This window comes from Cydia amplana, chromosome Z, assembly GCF_948474715.1.
Source record: "Cydia amplana chromosome Z, ilCydAmpl1.1, whole genome shotgun sequence".
NCBI lineage: Eukaryota > Metazoa > Arthropoda > Insecta > Lepidoptera > Tortricidae > Cydia > Cydia amplana.
In genome coordinates, this window is record NC_086096.1 from 26,317,797 (window position 1) to 26,340,599 (window position 22,803).

At 38.8% G+C, this 22,803-nt stretch overlaps 2 protein-coding genes across 2 annotated transcripts in view; one reads left to right on the top strand and one right to left on the bottom strand.

The window, feature by feature from the left end:
• The window catches only part of LOC134661374 (extracellular sulfatase SULF-1 homolog), a 78,750-nt gene extending 66,689 nt beyond the window's left edge, over nucleotides 1-12,061 (top strand). Inside the window, exons 6-17 of the mRNA XM_063517420.1 lie at nucleotides 3,787-4,084; nucleotides 5,765-5,952; nucleotides 6,808-6,972; nucleotides 7,647-7,809; nucleotides 8,246-8,414; nucleotides 8,556-8,707; nucleotides 9,047-10,518; nucleotides 10,607-10,721; nucleotides 10,807-11,026; nucleotides 11,322-11,453; nucleotides 11,543-11,615; nucleotides 11,829-12,061. Of these exons, the coding sequence (XP_063373490.1) occupies nucleotides 3,787-4,084; nucleotides 5,765-5,952; nucleotides 6,808-6,972; nucleotides 7,647-7,809; nucleotides 8,246-8,414; nucleotides 8,556-8,707; nucleotides 9,047-10,518; nucleotides 10,607-10,721; nucleotides 10,807-11,026; nucleotides 11,322-11,453; nucleotides 11,543-11,615; nucleotides 11,829-11,910 (3,229 nt within the window). The 3' untranslated portion in view covers nucleotides 11,911-12,061. The remainder of the gene's footprint in view (nucleotides 1-3,786; nucleotides 4,085-5,764; nucleotides 5,953-6,807; nucleotides 6,973-7,646; nucleotides 7,810-8,245; nucleotides 8,415-8,555; nucleotides 8,708-9,046; nucleotides 10,519-10,606; nucleotides 10,722-10,806; nucleotides 11,027-11,321; nucleotides 11,454-11,542; nucleotides 11,616-11,828) is intronic.
• A 1,517-nt stretch (nucleotides 12,062-13,578) lies between these two features.
• LOC134661389 (MRN complex-interacting protein) lies at nucleotides 13,579-14,898 on the bottom strand. Its single transcript, XM_063517454.1, has 2 exons — nucleotides 14,826-14,898; nucleotides 13,579-14,468 (listed from the first exon to the last, which is right to left on the bottom strand). Exons 1-2 carry the CDS (start codon nucleotides 14,874-14,876, stop codon nucleotides 13,773-13,775), a joined length of 747 nt encoding a protein of 248 aa, XP_063373524.1. The 5' UTR covers nucleotides 14,877-14,898; the 3' UTR covers nucleotides 13,579-13,772.
• Between the last annotated feature and the right edge of the window lie 7,905 nt (nucleotides 14,899-22,803).

The window sequence follows — 22,803 nt, forward strand, 5'->3', positions numbered from 1 at the left end:
AATAATTGAGCATTGATACTAGTATACATGGCGTGTACATTATCAATAATAAAAACGTACAGTATATAAGGGTTTCCTAGCCAAAATGGCCAAAACAGAACCCTTCTAGTTTCGTCATGTCCGTCTGTCCGTCCGTCTGTCTGTCATAGACTCACCCTGCAGTGTTCAAGCACACAAGTAACTTTTGCACACGAAAAACTTAATATTATTCTCTGGCTAGATGGCCAGACAACAAAACGTGCCAAGACAAAATTAATTTTTATTTGTCAAAATAATGATTCAAATTAGAATGAAACCGGAGACCCTTTTATAGGACTCTGGGCGGCTAGAGGTTATGGCCATTATAAATTGACTGTTCTTATTTAAAACAGAATTCAGTATTCATCTAAGTGAAAAGGTAGACGGAGACAATTATTGTGCTCTCGAGTCTCCTTTCGTTCGTGTCCTTTGAAAAACGTGGATACTTGAAAGGTCATTTCTCTAATCGATACCCCCGGCCCCAAGCAGAGCGTGATTTCAATGTAACATAGGCAATTGTTATACGTTTGTTTTCGGACGTCACTTACCTTTATTTAGTGGGCTTCAGGGTGAGAGATTGGGTCCTCTGTAAATATTTCAACAAAAATCTAATGGTGCGTCGTTTTTCGTGAGCGCTGAGCCATCTTACCTTCTTAAAAATTCAAGACGATGACTGAGTTTTAGGCCCACATTGTGAAAAATGTGTTTTCCCAATTTTTAAAAAAGCTACGCTTCTAGTAACGTGTTATAGACGACTTAAATATATACGTAAATACGAGAAACAGATCTACAAATTACAAGATTTGCTTGTCAAATACCTATATGGAAAGTGCGACCAATATCGGAATGATGTCAAGTTTCATTGGAAGTATTCAGTTCAGAAATAATATGTTACTAAGTAAATTATTTGCTTTTTTAACAGTATACCTATTCCAAAATATAATCACCCACCGTATCTCAGAATACAGCTTTTCGTATTTTCCAGTCTGCTAATCTTACGTTTTGGTAATATTCAAGCGTCATTATCGATACTAATACTTAGGTACTTATTTACATATTTATATGTAATAGGACCCTATAGGTTTTTATTTAATTGAGGTACCGTTAAGTGTAAAAATATGGTTGCATATAATTTACTCAGAAATATGTCCCATAGTTCTTAATTCGCTGACATAAGAGCTATGGGACATATTTTTGAGTATGATGTGTGCACCCATATTTTTACACATGACTGTACCTATAGGTACGAGTATCAAATCAGATGGAAAATGGGTTATTAGATTAGGAAACTTGGGTAGCATTGGTTTATTTTTTTAAATTAGACGCATGACTCCAACGTCACCTAAATCGAACTGGCGTACAGTCAAGATTCAGCATTAATTTTGTCTTGCGTAATCTAAAAATGTTTTTAAGCAAATCAAATAGTAGCTGTACGTCCTAGCCAGATTATCGATAGTTGATGAGTGCGATTTCTAGTAGGTAGAACTCATTATAGTAACACGCCTTATTGACAGCTAGCAACAAGTACCCTTGTGCTTGATAGCGGCACATTTTGCTTCACACAGCGCCCGTTGCACAATACGTTTAGTTTCGTCTGACGTTGTATTTCGGGCTCGCGGTTTTGGGGGCGTTAAACTTGCTTGTTTACTTATATTTAACACGCGGTTTGCTGCAAAATTATTCGCAAGAAAGTGAGTTCGCTTTTGTATACTAGATAAATTAACCCTCTAAAACTAGATTCGTCCTCGGATAGGTCATACTTACTAACAACACGGGTTACAATATTAACTATTTAATTCATATTGTTTTTTTTATTTATTATTTTATAGGGCCTTTATATAAGTGAATATTTGAAATAGTTTAACGACTTCTACGTGGTTGAAGACGCGGGCAGAGACCTATAAAAAATACCTATATATATATATATATATATATATATATATATATACATACCTATATATTTTATCTTAACCTCAATTGTCTTAATCAAGCCTGCCCCTAAGGTTACATTATAAGATTTTCTTTCGTTACATTATAAAATTTATTGTAAAATCTTACTTTGTAGCATAGTTAGATACGAGCGAAACGGACTGAACCTTGAAAGGAGGTAAAAGTACTCACCGCCCAGGTTGTAGGGACGCCACATAAATTATTGCACCACATGAAAGCTGCGCACCGGCGGCTCGCAAATAAACGACAACTCGGATCGTTCAATATGCGAAATTAAACCGATATATATTAAATCTTAATCTTAACTAAAGCGCGCGGTTGTTTTCGTAATCGTTAAGCGCATTGTCAACTTTTTAGGGTTCCGTACCCAAAGGGTAAAAACGGGACCCTATTACTAAGACTCCGCTGTCCGTCCGTCCGTTCGTCCGTTCGTCCGTCCGTCCGTCCGTCCGTCCGTCTGTCACCAGGCTGTATCTCACGAACCGTGATAGCTAGACAGTTGAGATTTTCACAGATGATGTAATTCTGTTGCCGCTATAACAACAATACTAAAAACAGAATAAAATAAAGATTTAAGTGGGGCTCCCATACAACAAACGTGATTTTTGACCGAAGTTAAGCAACGTCGGGCGGGGTCAGTACTTGGATGGGTGACCGTTTTTAGGGTTCCGTAGTTTTGCTTGTTTTGCTCTATTTTTTGTTGATGGTGCGGAACCCTCCGTGCGCGAGTCCGACTCGTACTTGGCCGGTTTTTTACCCATCCGCATACCTTGACTTGATTTTCCGTTGCGAACAATCATCATTAAGTATAGTTGATTGAGAAAAAAAAAATATACTGAAGTACTCGTACAACATGTGTATAAGTACCTATGTTCGTACAGAAAAAATAAATTTGATTTCATCTGATCGATATGGAAGATTTTCCTCTAAGCCTATGAATGCTGTGTGCGTTTAAATTTTGTGTTGTAGGTACTGTTAGCTACATAAGTTGTTAACCGATTTGTGAATACCTGGCAAAATATCATTTCTGACCTTATGTAACCTGCCTAATGATTGTTAACACATTATTAGTGTTTAAGTTTCGGTTTTTGGCGGGCCGCAGCCGCTGGTGGAGCGCTCGGAGCGGGCATTTGATTAATATACTGTAACAGACGAGCTCGGTGGCCGACGTCGCGCTCCGGTCCTCGTCCTGGATTTTCTGAAGAACACATACAATGCCTACATACGTACCATCGCTCACACTGTTCACTGTCCATCGGTGGACCTTATGCCTTTTGTAATAAGGTCCACCGATGGACAGTTAAGTGTGTTGCTGTTTGTACATAAGTTACAGTTTTAGTCGACTTCATTGGTTTTTGGTCATGTTTTATACGAGACTGAAAGCGTAAATGAGACAGTATCTGTTTTAAATTTACATAATGTGTTTACATCTTTTAAATAGGTGAATAGCCGTTGTATTGTAGGTACTTACTATACGTACTGCTCGAAAATATCTGAATTCTTATGCTTTTTAACCTAACGCCTCATCAATGGAGTTATTTTTATATTATATTTGCAAGCATTTTGTTCAGTTTGATATAGGCATATGAAGGCGACTGGCCTGAGCTTGGGTACGGTGGCAGCTGTCTCAATGCAATGTATGCGTTTTAAGGTTAGAAATTGTACGAGTATGGAGATAACAGCTCTCTGCACTGTACCCAAGCTATGTAAAAATTATAGCGTATAATCCATTCTCATGGTATTATCTCGGAAACTCGCTCACTTTATCAATTATCAATATTTAATTTAACAATAACTTTAATTTATGCATTGAATTAGTACTCCGACTTACGACATGGCCCCGAACCCGGATAAGCAATGGATCCTGCGCGTGACGGATAAGATGAAGCCGATCCACCGCCAGTTCACCGACCTGCTCATGACCAAGCGGCTGCAGACGCTGCAGAGCGTGGACATGGTAAATACTACTCTAGACAGCTCACCGGCGGCCGACATGGCCCCGAACCCGGACAAGCAGTGGATCCTGCGCGTGACGGATAAGATGAAGCCGATCCACCGGCAGTTCACCGACCTGCTCATGACCAAGCGGCTGCAGACGCTGCAGAGCGTGGACATGGTAAATATTACTCTAGACAGCTCACCGGCGGCCGACATGGCCCCGACAAGTTTCACGGTGAAGAATCATAAAAATATACAATGTTGTATATTTATTTCCTTAATACTCATGCTTATAACTCTCCTAAGGGTGAAAAGCTGTGATTATAGTATTTTTCACATAGCTTGGGTATGGTGGCAGCTGTCATCTCAATACAATTTATGGGTTATGTAGCATAATGTCGAAAATCAAAAATCCTAAGTACGAAATTCCTAAAGACAGAACATCGAAAATCAAATTGTCTAATGTACAAAATTCCTAAAGATGGATGTCCTACGGTTAATCAACCATATACTTACTTTACTCTTTGAATCAACCTATGTTTTAAATGTCTAATGGTTCCTCTACACGATGGGCCAACGCCGGCCACTCCAAGGGACGCAGCCATGCGGTAGAATGAGATAGCAATATCACTTGCTCCCTCTAACGCATAAATGCGTCCCTTGGAGTGGCCGGCGTTGGCCCATCGTGTAGAGGAGCCATAAAGTACAATACTGCTAGTGCACGAAAATACTAACGACCTTTTTTCCTACGTCCAGTTGACCTAAGTTTAAAATGTATAAATTGCGAAAGTTCTAACGACATGTGTCCTACGTTTACCTAGCTGACCTAAGTTTATAAAGTCTACCGTACGAAACTGATAATTTTATTTAGGTAATACCACGACTTTTGGTCGTTCATGAAATGTCAAAAGTGACGTTTCTTCAAATACAAACGTCACTTTTGACACTTGTATGGGTGAGATATGTGAGTGTCAAACAAGTGGCAAAAGTGACAATTTTGTTTGAAGAAACGTCACTTTTGACACTTGTATGGATGAGATATGTTAGTGTCAAACAAGTGACTAAAGTGACGTTTTTGCTTGAAGAAACGTCACTTTTGACGCTTGTATGAATAGGTTATTCAGTGTCACGTCATCGTTTCTATATCTAATATTTGACGTAAAAGTTTGAATAAGGCTGTAAATCAATAGGTAGGTTAGGTTCGTTAGGTAGCTTCAGATGCCCGAAGGGCAAAACGCCCAGAAAAAGGAGCCCCGCGTAGCGGGGGTCCGTTGACTTAGGGTAGGACGAAAATGTTCTCGGAAATATTGAGTTTCAAAGTACTGTAATTAGGCTTTTTATAGGTACGTAGCTATTATGAGCACTAGACATAATTATTAACTATCAACGTATTGTCATTAGGCTTTTTGAACGTAATAGCTATTTTGAGCACTAGACATATTGACTTTCGAAGTATTGTCATTGGGCATCGTGTACAAATGAAATTTGATTTTCGAAAATGAGATCGTTCGATTAAAAGTGTATTAGGACATGCATCTTTAGGAATTTCGTACATTAGACAATTTGATTTTGGATGTTCCGACTTTAGGAATTTCGTACTTAGGATATTTGATTTTCGAAATTATGCTACATAACCAATTTATGCGTTTTAAAGTTATAAATTGTATGGAGATGACAGCTGTCACTATACCCAAGCTATGTGAAAAATTAGTGATATTTCAATGACCTATGCCAGCTGAAATCTTTTTAAGTATATTTGATTACCACAGAGAAAATGCTTAACTTCCTATCACAAACAATTTAACTAAACTACCGCTACCGCGATTCGATTCGACGACAATGTTCATTTTGTTTTCAGGCGGTTGAACGGGTTTATCAAGAGCTGAAAGCACTAGGTGAACTAGACAACACGTACCTGGTGTACACTTCGGACCACGGCTACCACCTCGGGCAGTTCGGCCTGGTGAAGGGCAAAAGCTTCCCCTTCGAGTTCGACATCCGCGTGCCCTTCCTCGTCAGGGGTCCTGGTGTCGAGCCTGGCACAGTGTAAGCATAAAAGGCCTTGCTTTCCGGTTGACGTCATACGCTGCGTACATTGTCACATTGTTGGTACTTGTCAAAAGACACCAACGTAAGTAGAATATGGCAGCATCCAGAGACCAGAGATCGTAATAATTGTGTTACCATTGTGCGAGTGAATGTCATATTTATAATGAGCTATGAAATAAATTTGATACACAATGAAGATGCATATAATAAATGTATTTTGACCATATTTGAAACAGTCACCACGGACTGAGCTGCGTTCGTTGCGCCGGTAGGTTCTCCAGACACCAGTGCATTAACGAAATTATTCGTCGTGCACTGGTGTCTGCGAATATGCCCTGTGTCTTAGAGCCCCAAGGCTTAAGCAGGACCGACGGAAAAAGACCAGACGGTCTGACGCTGGTCCCATGGGAGCGAGGACGCAGCCTCATTTGGGACGCGACGTGCGTAAGCACATTTGCCCCTTCCCATCTCAGCTACACGGTGCACAAAGCTGGAGCTGCTGCCGAAAACGCCGCCAAACTAAAACGGGTTAAATACTCAAATCTGGAGCCGACCTTCGATTTTGTACCAGTAGCCATAGAAACCAGCGGGCCTTGGTGTGCTGATGCTAAAAAATTCATAAGAAAGTTAGGTCAACGCCTACGAGAGAAAAGCGGCGACCCCAGGTCCGGCGCATTTTTAATCCAGCGTATCTCGCTAGCGGTACAAAGAGGGAACGCCAGCAGCGTACTAGGTACATTCAGCCGGGTACCTATGGCCTAAATGCATACAATACCATTAATTTTTATATTTACCTAAGTATATTAAGTTTGTAAATTTCTGTATCATAAATGTATTTAATTTGTGGATCAGTGTGGACGACATTGTGCTGAACATCGACCTGGCGCCGACGTTTTTGGACATGGGCGGCGTGGTGCCGCCCGCGCATATGGACGGCCGCTCGCTGCTGCCGCTGCTGCAGCCGCGGCGCCGCCGCCAGCCAAGCACGCACTGGCCGGACACCTTCCTTGTCGAGAGGTACACACTACACACATACTTTGCTTCGCACAGTGTTTGCAGAACCGTTTAATCACCACACAGATTCGCGGTCTTCGTTTTAGCTTGGGAAAACTGCGTTCGTATATCTCTCCTCCTCTACAGGTAAATATGTGGTTATACAACCTGACCTGTAGAAGAGACCAGCCGTTTTGGTGTAATCATAATCATTTATGATCATAATCGTATATTTAGTTTTTGGAAAATATTCAAAATGGTGCCATTGTGGGAATTCGCGGGGTCTACAGCTCCCAGAGCCAGTAGTTTGTAGAATAACTACACACAGTACACACCGCGAACCGTATTATTTTGTTGCATCCTATACACTGGTCTAACTACAACTAGCTATCCATTTTTGTAATTGCCACACGAGTCAAACTAAATTTATACGACAGTGCCAATGATGAGCCATCTTAAATGTTCCGTCTAGTACCTAGAAGACCTAGATAAATAAAAGATCAGGGGCCGTGGCTAAAATAACAATCGTAAAAAGACAAACGCCAATCGAAAAGTATCTAAAGGTGTAAGGAGATGACAGATCTAACGAAAAGTGTCGTGATGATTTCCATTCATTATTTAAGTTTCATTTGTCGTTTTCAATACCTAAACGATTGTCACCCCCTATGCCTCAAATATATGGAGCAAGTATGTTCCAGCTCGGGTCGCCGAGACATGCAGCACTCGTCGAGCAAGTACAGCCGCGAGCTGAACCCGGGCAGCAGCACCGGCGCGCCCTCGGCCGAGAGCAGCGACTTTGATGACACCGCCGACGACGACTTCCTCGAGCCTAACGACGACGACGAGGAAGACGAAGACGACGTAAGGACACAAACGGGGTGGAGGGACTCGACAGATTTCGACGAAAATAATGTTAAATGCTACCTACACCTACCCCAACCCCAATTTAAAATCTTTTGAGTACCTCCCTCCCTCCTGCCCGTCTGTGGCCGTGATGGGCCGATTACGATGCGATTTTTTTACGTGAAAGCGAGTTTTCTTGCGGTGGTTTTTAGCTATGTTTCATAGAAATCGGTCCATCAATTTGAAGAGTATCAGCTCTTTTCCAAAATGATGTAAGGCATATTTGTTGGCATGTAGCCTGGGTTTTTGTTTAATACCTAGTTATTGTGATTGCGTCTCGCCTGGTAGATATTAGGTATTTTATTTTACTTCTTTTCCTTACACTATTCTCAAGTCGCCATTTTCCTTTCACTAAAATGAGATGACTGTAAGTACACCGCAGATTGTTTTTCAGGATGTGGATGCGGAACATAATGACTCCAAAGCGTCGGTGGAACCAACAATATCCAACGAGAGTCATAATCCTATTTTGGATGACAGCTTGGAAAAACTTGAATCAGACGAGGCCAGTTTGGATGCCCAAGATATTTTCTTTACACAGCCCGATAAAAAATATATTGTGCGTAAGTATGAAAGTTTGCTTTTTTAAATAGCTCTGATGCCTACGGGCTTGTCACTCCATGATTGTCAATTTCTTTTAGCCATGTTAAGTATGCATAGATTTTTAATGAATAGATAAACATGATTACTTTTGTTGTATGCAGAAGGGACAGAAAATGTGATAGCGGGCGGAAAGGCGGGCAGGCTCGCCGACGAGTGCTCGCAGGCGGAGGCGCGGCTGCCGTGCGCGCCGGGCCGCAAGTGGCGCTGCGTGCTCGTCGCCGGCCGCTGGCGGCGCCACAAGTGCAAGTACGAGGTGAGCGCACTTCCATGAGCTTTCTCCATTCAATGGATAATGGAGGACCATATGACAACTCAAACATCTCTTTCAAATGCCTGGATAAATATTTATAGAATAGGTTCCTTCTTTTGATTTTATTACTTTCCACGAGTCTTCTCTTTCCGAACAGACTCTAAATGTGAAACGCTGTTTAATGTGTTCTACCTATATTACATATAGGTACTTTATTAATAAATCGTAGTGAGATAGCAACATTTTATTCAGAGAGCTTTCTTCTTAAAGTCTGTCCACTATTTTCGTAAGCTTCCTCAATTATCAACAACTCCGCTTTAATGATACTTCCTTTTGTTTAAGGGCGATATTGGCGTGGCGCCCCCGAAGATGAGTACCAAGAAGTGTGCGTGCTTCACGCCAAGCGGGCTGGTTTACACGAGGCTGGAGACGGACGGCACCATCGCGCGACGTCCAATCGCAGCGCTCAAAGACAACACCACGAGAAGCCGTAGATCTATCGATAACGACGTCTTTGAGCCCAATACTGTGGATAGCATTCTAAAGGAAAATCCGAGTATCGGACATTTAAGTTCCAAAAATGAACCTATCAGTGAAATCGAGAACAGGAACTTGACTGACACAATCGATAAGCTGATAGAGGAGACGGAGGCCTTCCTAGAGGCTTATGAACGTACCAAAGATAATATAGGTAAGACGAGAATAAAGCGACGGGCTCAGAATTGGAACAAACATAAACAACGCAATGATGCCATCGTCAACAGCAATGAATCGTCGTTAGAATGTAAAATTGAAAGAGACGGACAAGTGAACTGTTCTCAAGTTATTTATAAGGACTTAAAAGCATGGCATACTAATAGGTTAAGTTTGGAAGATCAAATAAGGCAGCTGAAAACTAAACTAGAAGATTTAAAGGAAATCAAGAGACATTTAAAGACAGCTAAACCTGCCGTTAGTACAAATATACATCAGACAAACCCCATACACGCGTCCTCGTTTACAGATCAGATACCGATTAAAACTGATGTGCCGACTCAAAATAATTCAAAAGAGTTTTTCAGAAAAGCAAGATTGCATCGCATTAAATCAAAACACAAGAACGGAACACATTTCGATAAAAAGTTCAGCCAGTCAAACGAGTATCTCATTCCTACTATAAACGTTAATACCAAAGATGTTGTGTTCGACACACAATTCAAGAATGTTAGTTTAGCTGAGACTGGTCAGAGTAATTCCACAAACGAAGATAATGTTACTCAAAATACCCTTATATTAGTTACTGAACTGCAAAAGCCCGAAGTTACTACTATAACAGACGGAAACTACTTCGGTAGAACGGATTCCCCGCTGGTGGAAAAAGAAACACAGAATGCCAGTACCACCGATATCACAACGTCTAATACAGAACAAAGTATTTCAGTAATAACCCAATCATTTGAATCTGCTAGTCCGAAACAGGTAGCACATGTGGACCAGCACACCGAACATTCTCCTGTAGATTTTACGCAAGGTCTATCCAACTTTAATTCCGCTATCGACGACATTTTATCTTCCCAACTTCCGGGTGCAGTCAAAAGTGAGAAATCATCAACGCCGTCTTCGTCGACAACGACATTCGGCAGCACGACTCCGGACGCAACGAACTTGGGGCCGGCAAGGCTCGACGCCTCGGAGTATGAACAACGGAACCCGAATAGGGGTGTTTCAAGTAACACTGGAATCTTTAGTAAGCCGAAAGACGATTTTCAGAGACGCCTTCACCCTTTATTCATAGAAAATGAAGATAAACATGTTTGTTACTGCGAAGAGAACAGGTCAGTAACCGGTCATGACTAGGGTTTCATTCATAAACGTATACTTACAACGAGTTGTGGCCACTTAGGAGTCTGTTTTTGTTTGCAGAAAGATGCGAGGCCTCGGACATAGCTATTTGGAGGCAGTCCATCGTGCTAGAGAAGAACGTAGAAAATTAAAAGAACAAAGACTAAGGAAGAAGTTAAGAAAGGCTAAAAAGAAGGTATTATCCTTATTTATGTCAGTACTTACATAGGTAATAAGGTTAGGAAACAAGAATACTTTATTGTGGTTTTAATTGATTTTAGGCAGAGTTGGAAAGGTTATGCGAGTCTGAGAGGATGAACTGCTTCCGGCACGACAACGAGCACTGGCGCACGGCGCCGCTGTGGACCGGCGGCCCCTTCTGCTTCTGCATGAGCGCCTCCAACAACACCTACAACTGCGTCAGAACCATCAACGCGACGCACAACCTGCTCTACTGCGAGTTTATCACAGGCCTAATTACCTACTATAATCTCCGAATTGGTAACCATCATTTTGCTGTTTTGTTGTAATTTAGTCGTTGGTCGATTCAAAGGGAATGTGCGTTAAAATTAGGTTGTTATCTCGTTCTTATGGATTAACAGTAAGTGGGGTACCTTTTGTTTCACCATACAATGAATGTGTGTATATGACCACGTTTTAATTTATCAACCACATAGGTACGTTGAATATTAGTACGTGGGTATTGTGAATTGATGTCCTCAAAAAGAGTTTCTTACTTACTTAGTACCTAAATATTCGCAAAAATGGGTGTCTTATAACATGTTTACATTTTCAGATCCCTTCGAAACTCAGAACAGAGTGAAATACTTGACCGCTATGGAGAGAGAATACTTCCACAATCAACTACAACAGCTTCTCAGCTGCCGCGGGCCCTCATGTCGCCGACACTCTTACTCGAATCCGCAGGGTCGGTCATCTAAAGTATCTACTTGCTATATGCGATATTTGATTTTATAAATAACAAACATTTTAATATTTTTTTATATAACATTTTAGGCCTGACAGAAGACAGAAGGCGCTTCGAAGATAATCACATGTTTCGAGGTGACTCTACCACGTATAATGAAAGGTAATATTTTTTTTATCCATATTGCACTGCCTACAGCTGCAGTTGGATACAATAATACAATCCACTATTTTCAACCGTTGGGTTGCAAGAACCCTCTATCCTCTAGATGACTTGATTCCTGAAACCTCTACATCAGACCTGGCGTAATTGTTTTTTCATACAAGCATGAAAAAAACAAGTTTTATAAATAAATACTTTATGGTGCGTTTACAGAGCGTGGCGCTGGAGTGGCTACGGACGGCGGTACGCGAGGGCGCGCGCACTGCATCGGCGTCGACACACGCTGCCCTACTGACTCCTATCCTATCCCACCACTGCCGCTCGTAACCAAAACCGTGATATTACCTTTGAGTAGTTTGAGTCTTCTGTAGAACACTGTTTCAAACTTAAACAGTACAATGAACATCATTGGCGTCATAAACTAGGCTGCCAATTATCTTCATAAACACTAAGTAATATTCGGCATGCATAATGACATAGTGTTGTTTATAATTAGTGAAAATGTTTATTTTTAACTAGGTACTAGGTAGTACAGAGCGTACACCTTGTATTGTAACATAATGTTTGTCAAATAAATAAAATTTAAGTAATTTATGTAATGCATGAGTGCTGCATGAAGGGTTAAAAATAAAAAGTCTTTGCTATATTTAATACTATTTTTATATAATTTGCAAGCTGGTAACAGTCGGTTTTTGTTTTAGGCATATAATAATCGATCCAATATAATTATGCATTGAATAGTTCTGCCGAGATCGGTACATGGTTTATTAAGGAAAATCCAAAATTAGATTGCAACAGTTGGTAATCGCGCAAAGACTAAGTTCTATATAAAATAAAAAAGTATTCCTTAGTTTGTGACACTGGACATTGCTAATGAGGCTCGGCAAACTTTATCACCAAACAATATTCAGGTTTTTCTAAACATAACACAATCCGTTCTGCCAAATATTCCCATTACCCAGTGCAGATATGTATAGATAGACGGAGAGAAAGGAGTCAGCTATTTAAGATAAATAAAAAAACAACATATTTGTATGTTTCCTGATCTCTCCATTTGTTTAGCTTTAATCGGAATTTTATTTACCTTTTGAAAAACATAGTCCAAGAGCTGGCAGCAAAAACCTCACGTCATATCATAACTTTAAAAAATGTTATATGTATTCTCAATTACTTGTATCCAGTAGGTATCCAGATACATTTGAAAGAGTGGACTGACGTGTGCGAGCACATATTTGATGAGATTACTGTGTTGTGATGTGCTTGTTTTAATTTTTATAACTTTTCTGACCTATCATGATGCATTTGTTTCTGTTATACTTATCAGTTGGTTGCTGAAAGCAGCGGCGTTTAGCGTTCACACATGATTGTTATATTGAAAATAAAAAGATGAACTATTTAAACACATTCACTGTCCACACACAATATTTTAGTACAAAGACATATATCCAAGTGCACTTTCTACTTTGAAGTTGTGAACCCATAGTGGAAACAGGGACTCCTGAAAGAAAGACCCTACAATGGCACCCGGACAAGGAATGTGATTAAATTAAGTTTTTGGTTGAATTTTTAAAACAGTTCAATCCCTCCTTTACCTAAACACCCCCCCTTTCAACAGCCACACTGTCTTAGTCAGACAAGGATAGTCCAGAAACATTCAACCATTATAAAGAGATGTGAAAATGTTAGTGCCAGCTCTCCCTTTGATAGGATCTTGAGGTAGCAATAGCAATATATAGCTGGTCAACCAAATCTTGTCAGTAAAAAAAGGCGCGAAATTAAAATTTTCTAGCCTCTATTTTTCAAATTTGCCGCCTTTTTCTACTGTCAAGATCTGGTTGACCAAGTATAATTATGAATGATGTCACGATTGCTGCAGCAATGTAGACACAATTAGTATTGAGAGGAGCTGTTGGTCGGTCGACTGTTAACTGGGCAAATTCGCTCCTCTAAATGTAATGTTATTGAATCAGTCAGTATGTGTGGTAGGAAGTATGCTATTTATCTTGTAGAGATATTTAAGTGATAATAATATACTGTTGCCATTGTGATGAAATGTGTATTGGTTTTTGTAATAAAATATTATAAATGACATTGTTTCTTTATTGATGTTATAGTAAATAAAGGCACAATCTGATGCAAGATACAAAGCTGATTGAACTACAGATCCAGGACTGAATCAAGTTCCACATCTTCCATAGGGTTGAGAGAAAATAGGCTATCGGTATATGTAATTGGATCCATAGTGTATTCATCTTTACAATTTTGGGTGCCCTCTACAAATTTTGCCCATTTTGAGTTATTTATTATTGGAGCTTCTGATACATCATGGGCCATATCAGCCGTGCAAGCATAAATAGGTGATTCGGCTTTATCCATGGAGGTTATACCATTACACTTTTTATCATCATTTGATAATGTTGAAGGCTGTAAAAAATCTTCTGACACACATTCAGTTTTAGGTTTATTCAGTATTCTAGTACTTGTATAGGATTTCCTTGGACGCTTTTTTGGTAATTCCAATACAATTTCAGTATTATTTAGAAGCATCGTTTCATCAGGAATTTCCTTATTTTCCTCAGTATCTACATAATCTAGCCATTTGCTTTTCTTGGCAACTGAACAACAGTATGCAAGTTCATTCTGTCCAGATTGTTCTGGACTTTCTGTTATATTACTGGTGTCACTGGTATCAGATCCGCAGCTAGTGGCATCAATGTCAGCTCTGATCCCATTTAGTTTCTGGACATGTAACCTGCACTCTTTGCCAGTGCCCAAACCATAAAACCGTTTAATTGATTGTTTCTCATTACATAGCTTACACTTCCATTTGTTAGCTTTCTTAGTTGGGTGTACCTTTAAAATTAGACAGTATGTTGAGTAACCAGAATAAATAAATAAATATTATAGGACATTATTACACAAATTGACTAAGCCCCACGGTAAGCTCAAGAAAGCTTGTGTTGTGGGTACTCAGAAAACGATATATATAATATACAAATACTTAAATACATAGAAAACAACCATGACTCAGGAACAAATATCTGTGCTCATCGTACAAATAAATGCCCTTACTGGGATTCGAACCCAGGACCGCGGCTTCACAGGCAGGGTCACTATCCACTAGGCCAGACCGGTCGTCCAAATAATATATGCAAGAATATGCAAGATAATTCGTAAGTATTAGCTAACTGTAGTATTTTTATTACTTACTTGGAACACCTCGCATTTGTAACACCGCAACACTTGGAAGGTTTGAGGCATCCTATTAATAACGTGTACCAAGTTTTTTTATTAATTCGACAGTCGACCGACCGGTAGAATCGCTTTGTTGTTATTGTATATTACGACTGAGATTTATATTTATAATCAAATAATTCAAAAATATGAATTATTTGATTATAAATATAAATGTCAGTCGTCAATGTCAAAATTGACATTATTGAAAGCTGAAATTACGTTCATAAACTATTTATATTACTAAACTGAAAATCGTAATAGATGGTAGGATTCTATTAGATTCCATAGATTAGATTCCAAAAAAAGTAAGACAATGTTGCCAGTGCAATAATTTGTTTGTAAAATAGTAAATTCCTTTTTATAAATAAACACGCTAAGATAATTTATTTATTGGTAATTTTACTCCTACAATTTAAAAAAGTAGTTTTATTTACTTATTTTTACATAAATAGAGTCTGTGCGGAAAGAGAAGAGTCGGAGGTCGTGGCAGAAACGGGAATTAACATTTTCAATTTTATATAGCAATCAAACCTTTGACAGTTTTGACACCTGTCTTGTAAAAAAAGTAAACAAACTTCAAACTTCTGTCATTGTATACTTTATTAACCTAAACCGCAAGCAAGTTTTATGTATAAAATATTTTCAAAACACGATAAAACCGTACATAAAACCACAAGGAAAATCATATTTAACATTGTTCGGTTTTGTCAGCGGGAAGAAAACGACTAACAGCCGACTATCGACTTACAAAAAGTCGAGGAACGTGTTTCCTCTATTCACGGGTATTGATGTTGTATTTAATATTAAATAATTACCTATTTAATAAGCCCCCTAAGTAACTTGTCTCCGGTATATAATCGGTAAGAATATTCGTTCAAAATATATTCATTTTCATAAATCTGCAGGTCATTCATGATCTTTAAAATAATTGACAAATAGTCTTGATACTTGCCATTTTATGCATATTTATATGTAATTATTTTTCAGGATGTAAATATACCTACGGTATCTCGAATAAAAGACCGCTATGTAAGTGATATGCAAGAATTTGTAATCTATGTGCCGGATTCAAGTAATAAACAAAAACGTCTACCTTACCAGATAAAGTTGTGTCACTTTTAAAGTCTACTGAGTCACATACTGCAATAACGCCCGAGACCAATGAAGACGAGAACTTGTCACTCACAGTTGTTGAACGTCTTTATTATTCAGATGAAGATGAGACATAGAATTAATTATAAATTGATCCCACATACCTTAGCACACTTAAAGGAATCATGGTAGTCAAGTAAGCGGAACAGAAACTTCACTTTTTATATTATTTGTGACAAACCTATTTCCATAGAAATGGAACAAGAACATAGAAACGCTATAAATCCTACATGATAAAATTGTGAAAATTTGAGACAAGGTAGATACACTCCTCATACGTCCTTTAGAGCTAAAATAAAATGCGATCGTCAATAGGGAGTATTACTGCAATGTTTTGCCGCCAGAGTGCAGCACTAATGACTTAAGTATACCATAGAGTAACTTATACATACTGTACCTTAAACTGTTCTTTGACAAGTTTTCACAGACAATCAAATATGACATTGATACATCAAGGCGGTTTGCTTACAAAGGGCCTACCGGTAAACGCGAAATCGAAACTCAGCTATCTGCCTCTTTATCGCTCGAATTTGCAAGTGATAGAGAGGTTAGATAACAAAATGTCGACTCTCTCGATTGCGGTAGACCCTTAGATTGTTTACTTGTTGTTGATGTGGCGCCCCCTACGCAGACTTTCGCGTAATATTCCCTATAAACCGTGAACAAAAATACAAAATATATATGTATGTAAAAATATATATATGTATATAAAATAACATAACAATAACAATAACATTTATTATCTTCGGAATTATTAATTTTACAATCCTGTAATTTTTTGACGTTGCTAAACATTGTTCCCTTAAGTCACAGGAAAAATATTGGGGCATTATTGACATTACTTAGAGAAAATAAAAATAAAAACATGTTTTGATGACGTCATTGATCTAATCTTTAACGTTTTTTTCTTGAAATGTAAACATGATAGACAATTGGGAGTTTCCGTATTGGCTTTCTTATAGAATGAAGCAACGATTAAAACGATAAACACATGATGAACAAAATTGAGGAAAAATCCCACACTGTGGCTTATGTAAAAGGACGTACCTACCTAATAGGTAAGTGACTCTCTGCAAAGAAACCTACCTGAGTATGGTCCGCCATTCTTTGCTGTTTTTTCTTTGAAAAGCTATTTAGATTAAAACATTTATTGATAGGTAATAATATCTGGGTGACCGAGCTTCGCTCGGAAAACATATAAAAACTCGAAAATGCGCGTTTTCACAGAGATAAGACCTAGCTAGATCGATTTTTCGCCCCCGAAAACCCCCATATAGCAAATTTCATCAAAATCGTTAGAGCCGTTTCCGAGATTCCCGAAATATATATATAAATAAATAAACAAGAATTGCTCGTTTAAAGGTATTAGATGTGATTCGATACGATACATTAGGTATAGGTACTAGTTTTGAGGTAAAGGTAGAGGTACTACACAGAATAATTAAATTTGTCACATAATAATTAATTTATTTTAGCCACATTAATCACAGATTTCGTAGGTATCTACGTATAGGTAAACAGGTGTTTATTTCTCACAAACTTCGTACCATACTTATAATATAGGTTTGTTATTATTTTACATTTAATACTGAGAATACAATTACTTAAATACCTAATAAAAGTATTATTTAATATTTAGTACTGCTACTTGACAATAGATGTAGCACCGACCGGAATGTCTTAAGGGGCCGTTCCGTCCGTCCGTAAAAGTTGACAGTTCCGAACAACTGACTGGCCGATATCGTCCGGCGGACTGGTAATCAGTGGGCCCCTTTATGCTCAACAACATAAGATAGCATTCGGCAAGACGCCGCGACCGACCGCCGCCGCCGAACGTGACTGCAGGGGGCGTACCGCGAAAACCGAAATTCGCAAATTGCGGGGATCTTTCGCTTTTACTCCAATGAAGGTGTAATTAGAGTGACAGGGAAAGATGCCCGCAATTTGCGAACTTCGATTTTCGCGGTTATAGCCCTGGGCAGCGCGACCGGGCGGCGACTGCCGACTGCCACGTGCAGTAGTCACACAGGAGTCAGTGCTAGCAGTTGTGCGATTCGGTTGCGTATTATTTAAAATAACGATGTCTGACTTTTGCCCCTGTCCGCACCGTTTTGGACTTTTCCAAAAAAAATTTTTAAATGGTAAGGCTCGCCGCATGCCAAATCTCAGCGCGCTCGGACCAACTTGAAAAAAAAGTCGGCCATTTTGAATTTTTTTGAATGCAGTTTTATTTCTCGAAGCCCTCTATGACATTTGGTCGAGCACCTCCCACCTATCTCGCGTCGTTTAAAAGTTGCCATACAAAATAAAACTTACCATATTTTCCGCCATTTTGATTGTTTTTGATTTTTTTTTACCATTCGGATCCGGAGGACTCCTCCGTCACCAAAATCTCAGCGCGCTAGGACCATTTTGAAAATCGTCCGCCATTTATATTCCGCCATTTTGAAAAAAAAAATGGCGGCTCCAAAAACTGCCCAGGGTCCTAGAGTCAAGACATGGAGGGGGGGTGCTATGACATTTGGTCTAGCACCCCGCCTCCAAGTCTTACTGTTTGGCCAGGCCGTCAACCATTTTTCGACCCGGGAGCCGTATCCTAAAATCCATATTTTTCTGGACCTACATTTTCCACCCTCTATACAAAACTTTTTTTTTCACCCAGGCGCTACAGTTTTCAAATAAAACATATACATTAGAATCAGTGGGTTGAACGGGCAGCGCTGCCATACTGCTCCAGGAGCGGCTAGGCGGCGCGGCCGAGGTCGCGCGCAGGCCACGCCCCCCGGCCGCGCCGCTCTGCCGCCTGCGTCGGACGGTGTGTCATACAAATCCCTATAAAGCAGTGCGGCGACTGCCGGGCGGCGGCTGCCGGGTCGCGGCAGCCTCTTGCCGACGCTTACCTTTAGACTTTCCGGTCGGTGCTACATCTATTGTCAAGTAGCAGTACTGATAATTCCGCTACTCGATGCTAGATGTCGACACTGAAATTAATAGTCTTTTTGGTACCAAAACTGATGTATGGAGTGAGCACTCTTGTCTTACTTATATATTTTGCTATGCTATGGTAATGTAGATATTACACATTCATCATCAGAATAGGTACGGAAATAGTTACAAAGCTACATGTAGGTAGGTACTCTGCTATATACATATTGTAATACAGTCTCATTCTCATTCTTAAATTTAATTTATGTATAATATTGATTTTGTTAAATCCTAAACGATTATCTAAGTTAATTATGGAAGGATAGAATCTTAGTACTATTTAATGTTAATAAGAAGATTTAATAGAGGTTTACATTTTACATTTTTCTTTGGAGCTTGGTTGGCAACTGAAGCACAGCACAAGTTTTATAAAAAATATGTATGTCTGTTTAAAAATACTTTGGCACTACTTTACAGTTTACATGGTAGGATTGGTAGATACCTAGTAAAAGTTTTAAATTGACCTAAGATTATTTCAAAGCCAATTTAGCCGAGTTGATATCTACGAGGGTTAGGTGTGAGAAGTTGAGCAATGTAAATAAGAATAATACCAAATTGGGGGCGCATTCAGGCGAAAAATGCGCATTCGCGACTCGCGACTCGCGACGCATTATATTATCTGGACGCAACTTAAGGTTGTTTTATAAAATTACATTATTGTAACGTTACCTAAATAAAACTGTGACACTTCACTCCAGACAGCTTGTGAGTTCCACACACAGATATTTGTCCCTTTATGTTTTCTATGTATTTAAGCATTTATAAATATTTATATACAGGTATGGTATAGGTACCCACAACACAAGCCTTATTGAGCCAACAGTGGCCCCACAGTTAGCTCAATCTGTCAAGTAGTGTATAAGTGTAACAATCTAACAATGTCCTATATTTATTTATTTATTTATTGATAGTACCTAATGTCTCGGTATGAAAAGGAATAACAACACCGTTTTATTAACAATATCATGGTTAACCGTTAACGTCGGGGTACAGGTAAGTATTAGTAAGTACCTAACTAAATATTTGTACCATAATATAACTGACTGATTTCAAATGTATTTAGGTACCTATGTAATAAATATACAGCTTGTCTGTGACCCTTGTGCTTACAAATATGTACCTCGTTATGAGTAGGTAATTAGGTATACATATTTACAATCGGTACCTATTTATTAACACGCTTTAGCTTCATTTTGGTGTTCATAATCTATTACAGTCAGCGGCATTATAAAATAAATTTAGATAATAGTAGATAGGTACCTATACTAGCAAAAATTATTGGAAGACGTAATCCAAGGTAGAGGTAATCTAAGGAAGCCGCTGTTTTATAAGATCTACAACTGAGTATCACCTGACGCATCATATCCATATTTCGGATATGATTCGTCATTCTCGCACTTATAGCTGGTCAAGCAAATCTTGTCAGTAATAAAAGGCGCGAAATTCAAATTTTCTCTGGGACGATATCTCTTCGCGCCTACATTTTTCAAATTTGCCGCCTTTTTCTACTGACAAGATCTGCTTGACCAAGTATAATAAGTACGTTTACAAAATTACGGCATCATGTCAGACGACAATCGCGACCGTCGATAGGCCCGCTACCTACAGGTTAAATTTATATATAAAAAAAATATTGATAAAAATGACATGGTCATGGTGCTATAGGGGGCCTAGCCAAGATGGCTTCTTGACTAGGACCCATCAAGGTTCGATAGCGCAAAATTGTGCGCGGATCGCATTGAACCTCCTCTGTTTCCGAAGCTTCGACTTCAGCTGACCCTGGTATAAGTCGTAGAAGTCACTATATTTTGCAATTATATTTATTGGTAGAAGAGTAATTCACTTTGAGACTTGATAGGCTAAATGGGCTAAAGATTATTCTTCGTTTAAAGTCAAGCTCATAGACAACTAGTTTATATTACAGGTGTACATATATTACATATATGACATTGTTACGTTTATAAGACTTAAATTTTGAGCATTGTCACAACATATATAACAAAATATCTTATGCATAAAAGTGAATATGTATTATATTAATTTATCTAATATAACAAAGAGTTTAACGATTACGACATTTTTGAACGAATAAAATTCAAACCCCGTTCAATGTACAGTTTTTACAATGGCATCGTCTGCACGATGAGATTTTATGCAAACTTATCATAAACAAAATGTCTATACTACTTACTTACTAAACTATGTACAATCTGGACAAGTTTTTGGCACCTTAATTTCAACAGTGGCATATTTATATATTGGCACAGTTTACTTACACACTAAACATATGTAATCACAACGAATGTATCGCAGTAGGCCTAGTAACGGATAGGATCTGATATTCCCACAGGAACAGCTATAATGGTAGATTACATTTTATTATATTGGCTTAACGACGAATGTGTCTTCTTAAATTACCTATACTTTGCGAACTACCTATTTTTTTTAAATAGCGAGACAATATTTCTGCATTTTGTTATAATTTAAAATATTTAAACTAACATTTTATTAATTTCCTCGCAAGTGTGATACTACTGATGAAACTATACGACAGAGATATTTAGAGGAAAGTAAACGACCGTCCCGAAACCGCTTTTCCATGCAAACGTAGTCATCATTTTCCTCTCTGGATATTAACATTATTAAAAATATTTTGACACAATTTGATGTATATCAACCACTGCTATGATTCTTTGTTTCTTTTTTCGAATTTTTGATTATTTATTATATAGACCAGGATCTCTAGAAGAGTGTCGTATCCATAATTGTTAGACCCGAAGTTTGACTTCTGATCCTTGTAGTAGGGCTTCTAGGCTACAAAAAACCTGATGTTGCCGGGCTGAAAAGTGGTGCCGTTCCCCTTGAAAATCCCCTATAAAATGTTCATAGTCTTAGAGATTCTAATGTGTATTCAATAAAAACTATCCAATATAAGTAGATTTAACTTCCCTGTAGTGTGCAAATTATTTTACTAGTCCATCTTTGAACTGCTCCTAAAACTTATTACTTGACGACCTCACTAATCCTCGACCGTCAAAAACCGCTGCGTCAAACTATTTTATATATATGTATCACGGTATATGTTATAGCAACTTGTTTTAACGGGAATAAGTTATTAAAAATAAATTAAAACCATTAGAATATCTAAGACTATGAACATTTTATAGGGGATTTTAAAGGGGGTGGTGGGGGGAACGGCACCACTTTTCAGCCCGACAACATCAGGTTTCTTGTAGCCCAGGAGCCCTACTACAAGGATCAGAAGTCAAACTGCGGTCTAACAATTATGCATACGACTTCTATAATGTTAATATCCAGTGAGGAAAATGGGGACTACGTTTGTATGGAGAAGTGGTCGTCCCCATTCCTCTGTTAACTCGAGTAACAAAATGCCATCTCCCATCTTCACTGTCAGGTTTCTATTTGATTCACGCTTACAATTATGTCCATATTATTATATCCCTTGTTGCACAAGGTATTACCGTAAAATGGTAAGTAATATTTTTACGATGCCGATCGACACCTTATAAGGAACTTAGGTATACAATTAGGCCCTATTCAAACTAGTGTCTAAAGCATGTCTAAAGGGATTGTAGACGATGACAGTCGGCGGCGTTCCTTTCAACAAAATCAGCTACGGCAACCGTACTGACATGAGCGTGGGCTCATTTAGACGATGCGAGAACTCTCATGCGAGTTTCATTACATTGCGGGTTTCGATCGGTCGGTTGAAATGGACGTAACCAACAGTCCGCAATGTAACTACAACTACAATCGCATGCGAGTTCGCGCGCCGTCTAAATCAGCCCTAAAC

Excerpts from the sequence above, each read along its gene's own strand:
- LOC134661389 (XM_063517454.1), bottom strand. The coding sequence starts at position 14,876 with ATGCCTCAAACCTTCCAAGTGTTGCGGTGTTACAAATGCGAGGTGTTC. Across the intron at positions 14,469-14,825 it reads ACAAATGCGAGGTGTTCCAA|GTACACCCAACTAAGAAAGC; the intron begins GTAAGTAATAAA and ends CTAATTTTAAAG.